This window comes from Chelonoidis abingdonii, chromosome 2 (genome assembly GCF_003597395.2).
Source record: "Chelonoidis abingdonii isolate Lonesome George chromosome 2, CheloAbing_2.0, whole genome shotgun sequence".
Taxonomy (NCBI): Eukaryota; Metazoa; Chordata; order Testudines; family Testudinidae; genus Chelonoidis; species Chelonoidis abingdonii.
The window spans coordinates 254,775,935-254,793,355 of record NC_133770.1 but is presented as its reverse complement, the minus strand read 5'-3'; the positions used below and the strand labels follow the sequence as shown (position 1 = coordinate 254,793,355).

The 17,421-nt window shown below is 38.5% G+C and overlaps 1 protein-coding gene across 2 annotated transcripts in view; it reads right to left on the bottom strand.

Moving 5' to 3' along the window:
- Positions 1–644: 644 nt before the first annotated feature.
- The window catches only part of RIPK2 (receptor interacting serine/threonine kinase 2), a 42,109-nt gene continuing 25,332 nt past the window's right edge, over positions 645–17,421 (bottom strand). For both annotated transcript variants that reach the window (XM_032788268.2, XM_032788269.2), the window contains exons 5-11: positions 14,933–14,982; positions 14,569–14,730; positions 10,406–10,491; positions 10,157–10,252; positions 8,585–8,690; positions 6,209–6,388; positions 645–5,116 (exon numbers count right to left, since the gene is read on the bottom strand). In XM_032788268.2, coding sequence (XP_032644159.1) covers positions 4,764–5,116; positions 6,209–6,388; positions 8,585–8,690; positions 10,157–10,252; positions 10,406–10,491; positions 14,569–14,730; positions 14,933–14,982 — 1,033 coding nt within the window. In that variant the 3' untranslated portion in view covers positions 645–4,763. The remainder of the gene's footprint in view (positions 5,117–6,208; positions 6,389–8,584; positions 8,691–10,156; positions 10,253–10,405; positions 10,492–14,568; positions 14,731–14,932; positions 14,983–17,421) is intronic.

The following is a 17,421-nucleotide window of genomic DNA, read 5'->3' as shown; positions in this document are numbered from 1 at the left end:
ACCGACACGGCGGTAAGAAGGAACTGAGGAGCAGGCGGGCTGGCAGGGGTATATATCACCCGCCATGGCGGTGCCACTCTAGGGGGCGACCTGCCGGCCCACTGGAGTTGCTAGGGTAAAAGTTCTCCGACGAACGTGCACGCGCGGCACGTACACCTACTGGAATGGATATGAGCAAGCACTCGAAGAAGAACTGTTGTTAGTCTAATAAACGTACCAGAGTTCTTCTCCTGCACTTCCTTGTTAGTTTTTATTTTGGGCAATCTTAAACCCCGATGATAGAGGTAGGTAGAGTGACAAATCTCTTGACTGGTCTCCAGCCATTCTAAATCCAGTCAAGAGCATAGCCTTAATGTTCTCTCATTTTCAACATGCTGAGCAATAGGTGATGCCAGCTAAGAGCTCCTGCCGCAGTTGCGGGACTATCTGCACCTCTGTTCCCTCTCTGAGGGCACCCCCTTTTGTATCATGCCTTGGGCCTTTACCTCTCCTGGCGCTCACAATCCTTCCACTCTCTGTGCAGCCCCTGGGCTACTGTACCCTGTGTATCAGTCATGCTTACCTAGTAGGTCCAACTGAGTTCAGCACCTGCAATTCTTCCCTTTGGGAGTCTGTGACCAGTGGTATCCTGTGACAAAACAGCCTTCTTCAACCCAAAGTATTCTTTATTTTCACAGTTGGAAAAACCATTTAGAGAAAAAAGGACTTCCACACCACACAGAGTTTACACATCTATCTTCCCATTAAGAAATGGTAAGTCTTTGGGTAACCTAGACAGGACAGACTTCTTCAGACCCCTCACGAGTGCCTCTATCTCAGACTCATTCCTCCAAACAACTGCCCTAACCTTGAAAGGGGTTTCTTTTTACACCTGACAGTTTTCTGCCCATGCTGTTTCCTATCCTGGCATTGTCTCTTAACAATCCTCAAGTGTCTGTGGAGAAATGGCTTATCCTGAGCCATTCTTCCCCCTTCCTGCTTGTTCTTCCTTATAGGACCCTATTGAACCAAATCAATATATTCAGACAAACATACCAATAACCAGGTCAACATACAGTATTCATACATTTTTTACAGAGCACCTCTAATTCCATCACAGCTCCGGATTTGGTTTATGAGAAAAATCTATTTTACAAACCTCAACTAAAATTATCATTATTTGCAGAGATTGTGGCAGTACCACCCTTGTGCTAGATGCTTTCCAAACTCCTAGGAGCTTTCCCCACAGCCCTCTGTTCTCTTTGTTGTCCTTGAGGCAGACAAGTGCTCACCTGAAGAGCTGGTCTTGGTGTTTAAGGGGACACTTGAAAAACAATTATTTTTAGGGCCTTTATATCCTAGACAACAGATTCCCATTTGCACAGATCCAGGCCTGGGATTTGGGGAGCATCAGGAAGATGGTTATTTGGATTACTATTGGGATGGTTAACTGGATTACCAGCTATTTCATCACTGCACAGCTGACAACATACCCCCAAACTCTTTGCATATTCAATTTTCAGTCAAGAGCTGAAAATTTTGAATTGGTCACTTCTGATGACCCGTTACTTACCCACCTTCAATTGAAAAGAAACTGACATTTGAAAAGAACAGGTCAGCAGCAATAAATGAATACCTAATTCCCAGTTTGGTACAGTTGGGCTGCTCCAGTGTAACTTCACAGTAGGACAAAAGCCGTACCTCCATCATCATCCTCTCCATGTGTCACATAGTACTTCAGACTACAAGATCATAGACTCCTAGCTACTCTGTGCAATTAATTTCCTTATATTAAAATATATAGTTAAGAATTAAAAGGAGAAAAAAGTTAAAAAGTTTCCAATGGCACACTAGTATACTTTGGCTCTAGAAATGCCATAGCGTGACGTTCTTGTCTGTCACTGGGGCCAGGATTAGTTCTCTTGTCAGCAAATGTGCCCAGCAGGATTTTTAAGACTCTTCCCCCATTTACTCCCTTTCAGCAAAACCCATGAACCAGATGAATGTACAGTCATAGACACATACAAGTAGAATCTGCCATAAACGGATAGTTATAAATGCAATTATTTTCCTCTCCACCAAACATGAATGTGTCATCCATATTCTCACAGTGAACACTTATATAGTGTTGTAAAAGGTACATTCAGATAAAACAACAAAAATGGAGACTGGTGGAGGTATCACCCCCCTTGTGAGAACAGTCTAGAAGAAAATCAGTCTTTGTTTCAAAAGGAAGGGAAGAAAGGATAAACCTATACCTAACTATGCTAATACTCTTACTAGGTTTCCCCTTTACCCCTGCTAAAGTTTATTTCCTTCACCAAGACCTAAAAAGATGAAGAAACAAGATATGTAACAACAGTGTGTATACCTTATTGAAGAACACTGTCATCTGTTATGAATTTAAACTAGCAAAATGAAAATTTCAATCTTGTATTAGTGTACCACAAGAGAACCCAATCCCAAAGCAGATACTGTTTCTACCATATATTTAGCAATGCCCATTCATGAAATGTATTTTATAAAAATCAAGACATCCTGCATCATTTCAGAGGGCAAGACTGACACAATGAATGGGAAGGAGTTGGGGATGGAAAAATGGGAGCAATATCCAGGCATGCAGGTGACACCTATAGTTACAATATTTCTTTTCTCACTTTACTGTTCCATTCCACTTCCGATTTACTCACTATCATTTAGCACTGTCTTCAATTTTGTTCTCAAATTTGCAATCAACATGTCTGGTACAGTCAATTACTGATTTTTCTAGATATTTGGCACTGCTCATCTCTGCGTCTGAAGTGCTGCTGGGCCCTATGACAATTTTATAGTATAGGATGAGCCTAAAGAAAGAGGATTTGCAATTATTTATTGGTACAACAGTCTTGCATTTAAAAAAAGCACATTGTATGGACATTATGTAGGTCTGGCATCACTAGCAAGACTGGCACAGCTCACTATGGCCATATTCCACCAGGTCATCTTCAAATCTATTCTATAAAAAGCACACACACTGGAGCTTCACACTGTCCCATTATGTGTTGCTGGTGCCCCCGTTAGAACTTTTACATTGGTAAAAAGTTTAAATATCTGCACAGAAACAGGGATGAAATGCAAAATTCCAATTTACTGCAAAAATGTTAATTTACCTAGTAAAGTCTGCAAAAGTTTACAGGAAATTATACCTCACATTCTGGTGACTCAGTTCACAAAACAAGTGAATGCAGATACTAAAACATCATTGCCATGTTTAAACACATAGACAAGCAGTGATGTACAATTTAGCCCCTGAACTAGTTTGAAATGGGTCAGTCCCTAGCTCATCCTCCAAGATTTTCAAGTATCAATAATTTGGATTCTTCATTGATTTGGCTTTTATGACAAGGGCAGTAAACTACTAATGCTGACTGTAACCTTCTTGGATGGGGAGGTGGGATTTTCAATTGCAAAATTCTTGTTAGTGCCAATGGCATTCAGTGCACAGCATAACTGGACTCAACTTCTTACTGCTGTAAAAGGTAGATGGTGTGTATGTGCTGCATCCAAGAAAATTAAAAAGCTATATATCGGATTTATAACCATTTACGCTGTATTAATTGTGCTAAAGAGAATTAAAACAAAATCAGATTCCTCCTCTCAGACTTCTCTTTCACCAATGGCCTTCTCTCAAAACAAGAAAGGTGGAACACCAAGGGTGTAGTTTTGAGGGAGAGAGGGGGTAAGAAAGGGGCATTGCCCACCAAACTGAAAGCCTCAGGCAAGCACAGAATTCTCCCCCACCCCCAAACCCTCACAGCCCCATTGGCCTGACTGGAGCTGCCCTCTCAGCTATAGAAGTGCTGAACAGCACTATTTTCAGTGCTGATATTTACTCTGTCCAGAGGGGACTGCTACAGATCAGCACACAACACTTTTCCTCCAGGAAGTAAGTACACTGGCTCTGCAGCACTCTTAGTGCTTGTGTGTCAAAGGAGGTCATGTGTGTTTATTGTGTTACTGCTAACCCACCTGGGCAGCATATGCTTGATCATTATACACCACATAAAATCACTGCTTACTGCAGGTTATGTAGACATTAAAAATAAACTGGAATTAGAAGCTTGAGGAATCAAATGCAACATTCAACATTTCAAATGTGATTCTGTGTCAAGCTTGTGGAGACAAGCGATGAGTTAAGACAGCAACATTCTACCAGATCACATGCTGGTCTGTGGATCCCATCACACTCCCTTTGACTGAAATGGGAGCAAGTGCAGGTCTTGTATCATTAGATTTACCACTACTAACTACTTGAGTGGAGAGACAAAATTAAAATCTAAATACAGGCGTATGGCAGACTTAGTGTTCTTTAGGAAGGAACAAATCTACCCAGAAGGGTAATGTGAAAATAGCTTACAACAGCAATGAACATTGGCAGAACTCTACAGGTTTTGTTGTAGGGTTTTTTCCTTTTATATCAATCCTACCATGACAGTGAGTGAGCAGCATCCCCATCATTTTAAGACAGTTACAACTTAAAGAATATTTATAAATGGAATAATTATGATTATTTAAAATAGAGAATAGGGAACATTTTCTCTTTTTATGTATAAACAAAATACTTTCAAATACTTCATTAGAGTGTATATCTTTCCAGTTGCTCTTCAAAAGTTTTAACTTTACAATGTAACCTTAGTTACATCTAATTCTTTCGCTTACCGGACTTATATAAGTGCAATACAGACCAAAGGAATACAGATGTAAAGTAATCTTTCAGAAACAGAAACCTACTTGTAAGGAAACATTTACATGGTTTTATACTGATATGATAAATTTAAAGATGCAATCTTAGAGGCAGATGACAAATCTGGGTAAGGCTGAAGGCCCATCTGCTTATTGTCTTTCAACTTTTGTATTATAACTTTAGCAAACTCCTCTCCTTGGCTGTCAGTAGTATCGAGCAGTTGTCGGACTTTTGATGTCCTCGTAGGTTTGGTGCTAATAAGTTCATAGTCTTCTTTCATGATTAAATCCCTTGATAGGAGGGCATCCAGAGACTGGTTCAGACATGCTTCAGTCATCTGGCTGACAATGTCCTCTCTCCTAATTTGGATCCACTGGTGAGCTACATCCTGTTGCATAGATTCCACAGCAAAACCTAAAATTGAAGCAAGATTCAGAAATCTAGTGTTATAGTTACAGTGAATTTATAGTGCTATAAAATGAAGACTGAGTTGAGAAAGAATGGTCCAAAACTATACCTGTAGTTAAAATGACAGCCTCGTAATACTCTGCCAAAATGTTGCTACATTAATCCAGATTAAATCTGTTAATTGTACTAACTGTTAATTAAAATATTTCTTTAGTTATTCTAATGCTGGGTCTTTATTTCTTAAGGGAAGTAAAAGTTACAAATACAGCTGCTCTTCCTAAAATGCCAGCATTATTTTGAAAGAGAAACTCGATTCTTTCAACCACCCCCACCACCAATGCCTCCCTTCCACACAAACCCACTTCCTCCTGAAACAGCTACAGGATGGATCACAACAATCTGTGATGATGCCTTTTTTTTTTTTTCCTGTTAAAAAATGTCATTCCTTTCACCTTTTCTGGCTTTCCTTATTATTCCTTTCGTATGTTTCTTAAAATCAAAGCTGGCTTTGCTTACAATTAACATGACTATATTAGGACCAAAACTACCACATTACAGACAGAAGAATGATAATTGGTTAAGACCCTGGACTAGGACCCAAGACCAGCGTTCAAACCCTAACTCTACCACAGACTTCCTGTGTAATCTTGGGCAAGACACAACTTCTCAGTGCCTCAGGTCCTCATTTGCAGAATAGAAGTATAACACTTCCTTTTTCTCCTACCCCATGTCTGCAGGAGAAAGACAGTATTAGCTATACCTTGACCATCCCTGGTAAGTGTTTGTAACTGTACCATTCTGTATCGTACTGAAAGAGAACCGTCATACACACCTCAGTCACACTGTATGTGCAATCTTCCTTACCCTAAAGTGTAAATTCTTTAGAGCAGTATAGCCTGCATATTTTGTTTTGTATTGTTTTGTTAGTGCTTAGTAAATAATAATAGGCTTAGACTTCCCTTCAGACACATACACACAAATTGGTAGTTGTACGTATATCAAGATTGTGAATAAACCTAACAGCAGGCATCTCACTGGCCATTCATTGTTTCCCTCTGATATCAGTGGGACTTAAAATTCCATCAGTTTGTGTTGTACCTGAGATAAGTGCTGATGACTGCAGCATGTGTGTCATAGGATTTGATGCGTCTGAACGATCTGCACCAGATGAGGATGGGTAGCTGTGGTAGGGCACATACAATTTAGCACTCTGGGCTGGAGAGATATTTTCATCCATGCTAACAAGAGAGCATGGTCCTTCAGAACTGTTGTCTTTACCTTAAATAAAGATAAAGAATCACTTTTGGGTTCAGGAAAGAAACAAAAACATGTTAGAAATTATTTATAGCACCTTTAAAAAAAAATTGTTAGTTGCATGTCTGTTCTCTACAAACAACATTCAGATCTTTCATGAAGCTAAGGTTCACAACGCTTTTACATTTTTTTCTTATTTTCTGTCAGCTTTGGAGGATTATTATTTATTTTTTGGGGGGGGCAAAACATGGTTGAGAAAACCAGGTTTGGTCTGTTCCAACTTTAAAAAGCCTTAAGCAGCAGAAAATTCCACAGAGCTCTGACTGCCAACTTTCATGTCAATTATTTCTTCTCCTCAGATTTATTTTAGTGCCTTTTATTTATTTTAGAACAAGTGCGGAGGGGCTAAACCTCCCTAAAAGAGACTCAAGTAGAATGGTAGCATCTCAAAGACTAATCGTGATCTTTATTGGAAGCCCAATGGAAAAATCTGCTTTTTTATCTGTTCTATTAGCTCTCTCTCATGAGGATTCCCTATATGCTTTAATAAAAATTTCATATGAAATTTTCTTATGTAATTCATATGGCAATATAGGTTTGAATACTAACTATGTCTAACTTAATTCATGGACAGACAATTCATTCAACTGCAGAACTGACTGAGTATAAGAACAAATGACATTGTGAAAGAGATGCAGCAGCATGGTAATAGGTTTACCTTAATTCAGGGCCTGATAGACCATAAAATCATAGAATTTATATGGACACATTAACCAGTGTAAGCCTAAAACTGTATGTCACTTAAAGGACCCTTTATGTCAAGTTTATATCCAGACACATCCAAACAACAGATATGTTTCCATTTTTTAACAAGAGTGTAACTCCAAAATAAACAGGTTTTAACACAAACATTCCCTGCAGCATTTGTATTTTATTATTTTTATTATCATAGTGCCTAGAACTCTAGTTATGGACCAGGGTCCCCTTTTGCTAGGCACTGTACAAACAGAAAAAAACCCAAATTTGCAATATTGTGCCAGTGCATGAAAACCCTCGAGTTGAACTGATCATATACAAAGATTAAAACACAATCTGTATTGATTATTCAATCAGGGGAAAGCAGTAAAATAGCTGAATGTTTTATTTGAAACACTTTTTAAAAACACATTGGTATGAATTACTTGCCCGTGGCAGCCAACGACTAACAGCATGCTTCTGCTGTGCTTCCTAAAATAGGTCAGCCAACATTTATGGGCAGTTGATGGAAGTCAATTTTTATTTTTGAAGTGTTTACAAAGTATGTTTGACTGTCTCCCCCTGCCACCTCTACAAATTTCTTGTCTTCTTAGATTGTCAGATTTTCAGGTCTGACACTGTTCCTACTTCTGTGTTTGCCTGATACCTAACACAATGGGACTCTGATCCAGACCAGTGCCTCTGGGCACTATCATAATAAATAATAATTGTTCAAAACTATCTTCTGTGACCTTTCACAAGAAAGGATCAGAGCCACTTGAGAAATTTCAGATGCGCTCCACAAAGAGCACAGGCATGCCAACAATACCTCACAGTCAGCTGCGTGACAGAGTGCAAACAGGGCCAAAAGAATCATTACTGACATTTAATCTTCATACCATGGCTAGATGAAGATCACTGGCCAATGCCATCAGCAGAGCTTCTGTCCTATAGATGGAAGCCTGAAGTCTGACAGGAGACTCCAGATACCACCACCAATGAACATTCCCCCCAGTGAAGATTCTGTACATGGCCGTACAGTCAACGTCAAGAGGTTTTGAGACTCACTAGTGTCTTATCCAATCACATTCATACTCATCCTTCATACTCAGCCTAATTTTCCCATGTCAGTTTCACCACATACTTCTGGTTAAACTACTTTGTATCACTATAAACAATCCTTCTCCATCTCTTTTGTTTCTACTCTGAAAGTATTCATTAACGGACTGTCATGGCTCAGTGATCTAGCAGCTACTCCTCATCCTTGCCCATGATTTGGCCATATAGGGGCAATTAGTTGTCCCAATGGGGTGTAATAGAGTTAGAGTGATTTATTCCAGCTACAGAAGACTACTTAAGTAGAGCTGAGATCTCAGTGTAGGGTAAGTACTCCTGTACAAATGCAGTGCCACGAATAGAGTATAAAGTTGCAGTTCAATAATAACTGAATATCATGAATCACTATTGTGCAGCAAGGTTACATACCTGTTGAGAGGATATTATACTTTGGTATAGATTTGAGTCTTGGTAATTCAGGTGACATGCTCCGGAGGGGGAGTGCACCACTTTGTAGGAAGGGAGCACACGTTTCCTGAAATGAATTCAGTTATATAGTGAAGATGTACATTTTTGGAATGGTTTAGTAATTTCTAAAGTGTTTTCCTTTTGTTGTCTTCTCCTTGTTATTCAGATGTTCAAGTTACTTCACAATTAAAATATAGTAAGACATTAAAAAGAAGTTGTTAGAGAGCTCATTTCTTCACTCTTCCACTTCCCTGGTCCTTCTCACATGAACAGAGAGCAACAATACCCAAAGTCCAAAGGTGCAAACAATTCGATGTTTATTGGGTGAACTTCCAGCAAGCTTAAATCCAAGTTCCTTTTTCCTTATTTTCGAATCCCAACGTACTTCTTCTTTGCCCCGAATTTATATAGTAATATTCTCAGCTATACCTAATCAATCATTCTACTGAAATTTAAAATGAATTATACAGCAGAAACAAACAATCACAGAACCAGACAGAGACCATGCAAATAAACATATCAAAGTAGGAACTATAATGACAAAACAATACAGAAGTGAGGATTTCACAACTACATCTATAAAGACATAAGGATTTCCCAGCTGAGTCTCTTGATAAGTGAGTTCTTACCAGACAGAAAACAATCAGACTAAATTTCCTTTTACATCTTCTAGGCTCTTCCCTTTCTCTGGAGGCGATTGATGGGATCACCTTTCTAACAGCCCCAGATTGCCTTATTCAATATGACTAGTTTGGAATGTGAGGTTGTGACTATACGCTTCCCAGCTTATGGCTGCCTCTGCTGCTTGGCCAAAGGCATTAGTCTAAAAACAGGGCCTCAGACTGTCACAGTGAAAGAAGGCCCTTACACAGATTCTCTCTTTTATACCTTTATAAATAGCTAAATGATAAACATAAATTCTTAAAATATAGGCCTTTACAGACAGGCCTGAATATCTATATCCTAACAGAAGTTAAAAACCAAATCCAGATGTTCTTCCATCATCTGACCAAGATTTTACATGTTATTTTAATTATTAGTAGTAAGAATGAAAAGCAGCAGCACTAAGGGACATGATAATTTAAAAACAAATCCACAGTACTTTGCATGAGCAACGTCAGTGGGAGTGGGGGATGAAATCCTCTCTTCCAACCCCGAAAGCACCCACTGTGTGGCTAACAACAGGCTGTTGCAGCATCTGTGGTCTGCTACACTCTCTGTACAGGTATGTGTGTGCTCCCTATATTCAGAGGATAATATGGTTATGTCTTCCAGCTCCCTTGGGCCATCCACAACTAACTCCATCCAGGCTGTTATGCAAACACTGCACTCTGATGTGCAGAAGATAGAAGCAGACTTCCCTGCTGCTGCCTGCGCCACTGACTCTGCTCATTCATGGCTGTGCAGCTGCAGAAGAGGAAGGGGAGAAAAACTTTCCCCATACTGAACTAAAAAAACATTTCAAAATGTTTTAGTTACTCCAACTCATTTGGGAAAGAACTTGAATTCAAAATTAAGAAGAAAAAGTTTTACCTCCTGTGGACTAAGATTCAGAGGTATATTTACAGATGTCAGCTCCACATCGGCTGTCTTGTGACTGAAGCGAATACACTGAGACTCATATTTTGACTGAAAGAAACATTGGTATTCTTATTAGTTGTGCATTATAAATCTACCAGGCCAGGACACTACAGACTCAATTCTTATGTCAGTTACACTGTGACAAGCACAAGATGCCATTTCAGTGTATTTTCATATTACATTGTAATAAAAGATATTTACCTTATCTCTCTTTAAGAGAATTACTGCTTCAAGCATAGATATCTCATCAAATGTTCTCAGCACTGGTTCAAGATCTATTAAGCATTCTAAATAAGAAAAGAATACTCAGTTTAACATTAACTTTTAATAACAGTAATTTTTTTCATGCTCATGAAAAGTGGTAGATTGACATTCCTGGGAGATTAATGCCACCTATTTATTTAGTGATTTTATGTAATTTTAATAATTAGATGACAGGAAGTTCAACGACTCCATCCCAGCATGTGTGTGTTGATGTAAGGATTACATAGCTGATTTTTAAAATTTCTGGATGACTGTTACTTGCAGGAATGTCTAATTTAAGTTGAGCTCAGCTACAAAAAGTGATATATTTAAGCAAACAGAAGGGCCTGGGAAACCCCACAACTTCCACTGCCATCTTACAATATACTGCATAATTTTGTTAAAACAGAACTATTAAATACTTGGCACCAGATCCTCAACTGGCATGACTAAGCAAAACCTCACTGACATTGCTGTGCTGATTTACATTGATAATCTGGCTCTTTGTCTTTTCTAATTTAGTCTCTATTCTTTTGGTGATACTTGTTGAAAGCTTACAACCAATTTTCCCCTCTAATTATTATCTCTTTTACTTTTCCCCGGCTTTTATAGTAGAGACAAAATTTTCATTTAAAAAAACCAACATATTTCCTTCTTTGAGCATTGGCATCTCAAGAATAATGTTCTGTAGTTGACTGCTTCTGAACAGTCACCAGAGGGAGTAAAACATCATGAAGTGCTTTTCTGGTACAAGGCCAAAATAATGTAAATAGCAGCTGGTTTAAAACAAAACAACCCTTCACCTCCTTTGCAATAGTGTGGTGAACTCTCTAATTTACAACAACAAAAGATATTTATAATTTGGAGATATTCTTTATCAAAAGCTTTAAGGCAGGTCAAATTTTGAGCTCAAATTACAGTATCCCTTCAGGGCAGGTATACATGATATAACATGTCAAAACTAAAGAGTCCATTTGATAGTATTCCAAAACAATTACAGAACATCAACAAAGATAAATATTTTACAGAAAACTTGCAAAATGATCCATAGTACCATTTAAGGTTAAATTAAGGAAGATAAGCTATTTCTGATCACGCAAACTATGTTTTAAGGCAGGAATTTGTAGAAACAAAGGGACATGTTATTTGATGTACACGCAATTCCTATGAACAATAGGGAGCATTACAAGAATGCACTGAGAGGAAAACATACTTGAGTGAATTAAAAAAAACCATCCCCACATAATACCGATAGATTATGAGCAAAATTGCTTCTCAATTCTCTCTTTCAAACTGAAAAGCACTTTCCAGAAACCGAGCACGATACTCTAAGGGTGAAGAGGTAGTCAGAGGGAAGGTAGCTGATTTATCTTGGCATCCCTACTTCTCCTAATTTACTATCAATGAGTATCACAGAAATATAAAGAGGAAGCAAAAAAGTAGACATTTCAACCCTTACAAGTACCATTGCAAAATGAAGGGAAGTAAAAGTAAACTGAGTAGAAAATTCTGCTTTTACAATAAGACCGCAGAAAAAGTTTTCCCCTTAAATAAAACCACCTGTTTTCTTCCTTTTATTTAAAAAAAAAAATGTGAGGATATTTATTGTTATGAAGTCACATAAGATACATACTACTTTGATTATGTAACCTAGATAAATATAACATTAATTAAACAATCCTTACAGTTCTAACATTGTGCTAACACTACAAACAACATTTTAGCTGATGCAATTCATTACAAAATAAGAATACCCAAGAAGTATAAAAGCACAGAAACATTTCTCTGCTTTTATAAAAGCCTGTGATATGACACGTTCCTTGTTTTGGGTTAAAACAAGAGACAAGGTAAAAAGTTCACAGGCCCCAAACTGGACTCTATCTTAAAACTGACATTCAATATCAAAACATCCGCCAGTATTAAAAGACTTGTCCATGATCCAAACAGAAGGTTGTAAATCCCAAATACTAGACTGAGTTTCCCATTAAACCATCCACTAGTATGCTGTGTTGTGTGTTTGAATTAAAGACCTAGTATGCCTCATTTTTCTCTCCTGCCAACTTCACTGAAGGAACTGAAATTGTCGAAACAGTCTGCTTTCTGAGCTCTTTGGAAAGCAACTTTCAAAACACTTTCTAGCTCAAAAGAACAGAACCAGCAACAGTTTTAGAGAAATGAAGCTACTGTGCAACCAAACCACCCTAGAAATTGAGATGTTAAATTTGTTGAAACCCTCAGTTCAAAACATAAAGGTTTAGTGTTTCATACTGGGGATGTTTTAAAACAGAAAGCACTTTTTTAAAAGGGAAACTGCAGATCTAGGCATATAAACTGTCACAGAGCTTCTAAAATACAGAATTTTGTACCCCAGCACAATCTTACCGTCTTCATTTTGCAACACCAATTAGGAGGGGAGAAGAACAGCACCAAGGCCATTAAATTTTGAACAATTAAAGATTGCTACTTTTCTGCTTTTACAAGATAATCTCCCTTGGACATTTAGGATCAGATTTTCCAAAGATGGAAGTTTATACAGTGCTCTCAGCTTTCATATTCACAAGACAGATAGTCAGTTGATACAAATACACATGTAATTACACAACATGGCTGTAATTAATGTTAGGAATGGGCCAAAAAAAAAAAAAAAAAGAGAGAAAGAGAACTCTACGTTGAGCTGAGATGGTAATGGATAAAATGGGACCCAGGTATAATTCCTCCCCCCCCTTTTTTTTTTGTAAGATAGAAACCTGATAAACAAGGATTTGCAAAATCAAAACCAAACTCCTCCTCCTCGCTTTGTCCCTCTAATATATATAGATTTTTAATGTCATGTTTGCCTTCTGAATTCAGTGTTCCAGGTTGTAGGACTCACTGTAAAAGAGCTAAAAAGCATTAAGATAGGATTTCATAGTAAAACCTGACAGCACTAAAGGTGAGAAGCTAGAAGATATTTATAACTGGAGTGAGTCACCTAGTCAGTATGATAAACATTAAAAATCTGTCAAATGCCACTTTAAGTCTTAAATATACAATTAGTTTCCGATTATCATAGCAACTGGTGGTAAAGACTGCAATGTTGTTTACACTATAGTTTCCTATATTTCAGGCTCATTTGCACTTAGGCTCAGCTCTCTACCTAATGGTGATTTGGAGGGAAAAGTATAAGCAAATGAGTGAAGGAGGAAGGGGAAACCCAGAAAGCATTGTTCCCAGTGTTTTAAAAATATATAAATCTAACCACAGCTTTTTAAACATTGCTGTACCAATATGCTGAAAATTGGCACTAGTGTCTTGCATAAAAGACTAAGACTTTAGGACTTGTGTACTGAGCCTGCATAATAGATATTTTTAATTCTATGGGTGCACTTAGGGGCAGAGCCAGCTGCCAGTTCTACAGCCATGAAATCCCACTGGCAGTGGAACTACTGTGCAATGGAGCTGATGAGCTAGATATGAAGCGGGCTGAAGGGGCTTGAGCAACAGCAGCCCCTCATTCTGGAAGGTGGGACAGTGTTTTCACATGGCTTCCCCCAAACACAGGTGTGTTCCAGGAACACACACATTTGTTTATGAAAGGGTAAAAGTTTGTTTGTAAAAGGCTGGTTCAGTTTTTTTTAGAGGAATTTATAATCCAGGGTTCACAGTTAGTTCAGCAAGCAAAACACTTCTTGACTGCTTACAAGTTCCACTAGCCTTATTTTATCTGTTTTCCTCTAATTATTTTCCTCCTTAAAACTCCCATCCCTTCAAAAAGAAGCAGTAAATTAAGTGCAAATAAATAAATCATGTTAAGGTTGCACAATTAATCACACAAAAAAGGACAGGAAATACAAAATTGAAGATTCCAACTACAATATAAACCTGACTGCACTGTACATGTTCCATTTTTTATTATTGTTTGACTTCTACCATAAGTAGCTTAATGTTAATGTATATGCTGTTAAATGTAAAGTGTAAATTATATAAGATATTTGACAAGGCTGAGTTAAAGCTGTTTTGGATGCAGCTGTTTATATCTCCTTTTTGTGACTGCAATTAAGCAATCTCAACATTGTATTAACAATCAGGTATTTTGGGGGATACAGTTTTCCACTTAATCTATACCAAGCAAATAAACTCACTTGAAAAAGAAGGTCTTTCATCTGGATTTTGTGCCCATCCACTTGCCATTAATGTTACTATCAGCACTCGGTGGGGTATGTCCATTGATAAAGTTTCTTCACTAGTGTCTGGTCGCTTTCCTTGTAACACACTATACATAATCTGCAAGGGGTTTATAACTTCTGTCAAAATAGATATCAGGCATTTATTAGAAATATATGTACTATAGATAGTTATTGTTTACTATAGGAGGATAAATTAAAATTGCAGACAATAATTAGGGATGTTGTAATTCTGCCAAAATAATTGTTTTCAGATTACTGCACAGAGGCTTTAGCTAAATGTAAATAAGGCTATAAAAGAAAACTAAAGAACACATCTCACCTTCAAAAGGCTGTTTTCTTGACATCACTTCCCACATAATAATGGCATAGCTGTTAAAGTAAAAATGTGCATTACTTTAGAACATTTTATTATTTATGCTGACAATGCACTCAGCATCATACCAAATATTTCATTAAAATAAGCTTGCACAACACCAGCTTAAATGGCTGACTATAATAATGTCCCCCTTCATACATGTTATGAAAACCAACAACAAGGGTGGTACTGAGTAAAGAACAATGTGCTATAGCTGACTTTATTTATGGTGGCCATATGTGCCTTTGAAAATCTCACTGATTTCACATAAAAAAAATTAGTTTATAAGTAGAGTTTTTTTTTTCCTAACTGCTAGCCCTTCTCATTCTGGGCTCTCAGTGTTAAGAGGGCTTTCTTTCACAGGGCCCGTTCTACACCTCAGACAAGGTCCACATAAGGCAGCTTACGTCAACCTAACTAAGTGTCTATACTACAATGCTCCTCCCTGATTTAACTCATGCGCTAGGCTTACCTAATAACTCCACCTCCAGAAGAGGCATAGTGATTAGGTCGATATAGTTAGGTTGATGCAGTGTCCATGTAGACACTGAGTTGCTTACATTGCTTATTGCTGCCTTTGGTAGCGGGAGCCTGGCTGATCCAGGGCTGACAGCCAGAGTCCCGCTGCCTCAGATGGAGGGGCTCACAGCTTCAGGGGGTCAGCACTGAGGGCGGCGGGACTGGGGCTCCAGCTGTCATTGCCCGACTTAAGTTGTTGCATGCGCTGCTGGCAAGGATGCATGCTGACAGAAGGAGCATAGTGTGGACAGGAAGAGCAGATTTAATTACCACAATAGCTATAGGCTGACCTAACATAAGTCAACTTAATTTTGTAGCACAGACAAGCCTAAAGCAATTTGAGTTCATCCATCTATCCTTAGTTACATCCGTGCAAAGCCTTTAAACAGTCTGTGAGGGGGAAACAGGTGAAAAAATTTGGTCCTGCAATTGGAACTCAGTTAATAATTCTATTAATTATGGGCTAGTCAAAATAGAATATAGCTCTCTCTCCAGAGCTGTGTTACCTATGCAGTGCTAACAGGCGTGAAAAGTAATTCAATAAATATTTTTGTCCATAAAGTATGCTGTTGGGACTCTGAATATAAACAGTGATCAGTTGGGTTAGGTGTCATACATGCCATATTCACTCTGCAGAGAAGAATCTTCAGGAGACCATCAGAAATAACTCCAAACTCACTAAGCCTAATCATGTTAATATATAAATCAATGGGACTTTCCCCACTAACCTCCAAGGGAGCAGGAATAGGCTTATAACTACACTTTTAATAAAGGTGGAGCAGAACACTACCTATATGTAGCAACACATTGTTGGTCCCCTGAGTAGTGACTTAAGAGAGAGTTCACTGTCCCTGATATTTGGTAGAAAACAGTGGATTTTAAAGGCAAAAATTCTGCTTTTCAGCAAGAGTAACAGAGTCAAACTGGTACAGAAGTCACAAAGAGTCATCCTGAACAGGAAGGCCTAAGAGCATTCAGAGAGGTGAATGAACTCTGCCACAGCCTGGGAAACCCCCAACATCACTCTCCCATTCAATCTGAGATATGATATAATTAAACATTTTCATCTCTTCTGTGACATTGTAGTCTGCAACTTCCTATTTGTTTTCCTTTGGCTTGTGTTCCCCTTTCCCTCACCACACCTTTCTCTTTCCTTCCATTGTATAGCTTGATTTGCTTCTGTTCTCTTTTTTAGTACGAAGTGTTGTAGCTGTGTTGTGCCCTGGATATTAGAAACACAAGGTGGTGAGGTAATATCTTTTATTGGACCAACTTCTGTTGCTGAGAGAGAGAAGCTTTCAAGCTACACAGAGCTCTTCTTCAGGTCTGGGAAAGGTACTCTGTGCATCATAGCTAAATACAAAGTGGAACAGATTGTTTAATTACTACCTACCTACGCTAAACAATCTGTTCCATCTCGTATTTAGCTGTGACACTTAGAGGATGTTTCCCAGCCCCGAAGAAGAGCTCTGTGTAGTTGGAAAGCATGTCTCTCTCACCAGCAGAAGTTGGTCCAATAAAAAATATTACCTCATCCACCTTGTCTCTCTTCTTCAATGGATGTTCTCCTCCTGTCTTCTTCTCTCTTCCTTTGGTTTGGGTTCTCTCCCTTCTTTCTACCTATGTTCTCAATTTCTTTTTCTTCTCTTTCAGGACAATCTCTCCCCCCTTCCTTGTTCCCTCATTCCAAACCTCTTTTTCAGTCTAGTTTCCCTCTAAACTTACTCTTTCTTTCCCTTTACTCTCCCTCTCTTCTCTCTCTCCTAACCAACCTCTTTAGGCTCTCCCCCACTCTAACTAATACTGTCACATCCTTCTAAAACCATAAGCATAGACAGGGCCTGCTGCAATATTCACTCCCTTTCCTGCTCCTCCAATGAATTGCCTTGAGCTCCTGATTCTTTTCTCTTGCTCCACTCACCCGTACCTCTCAA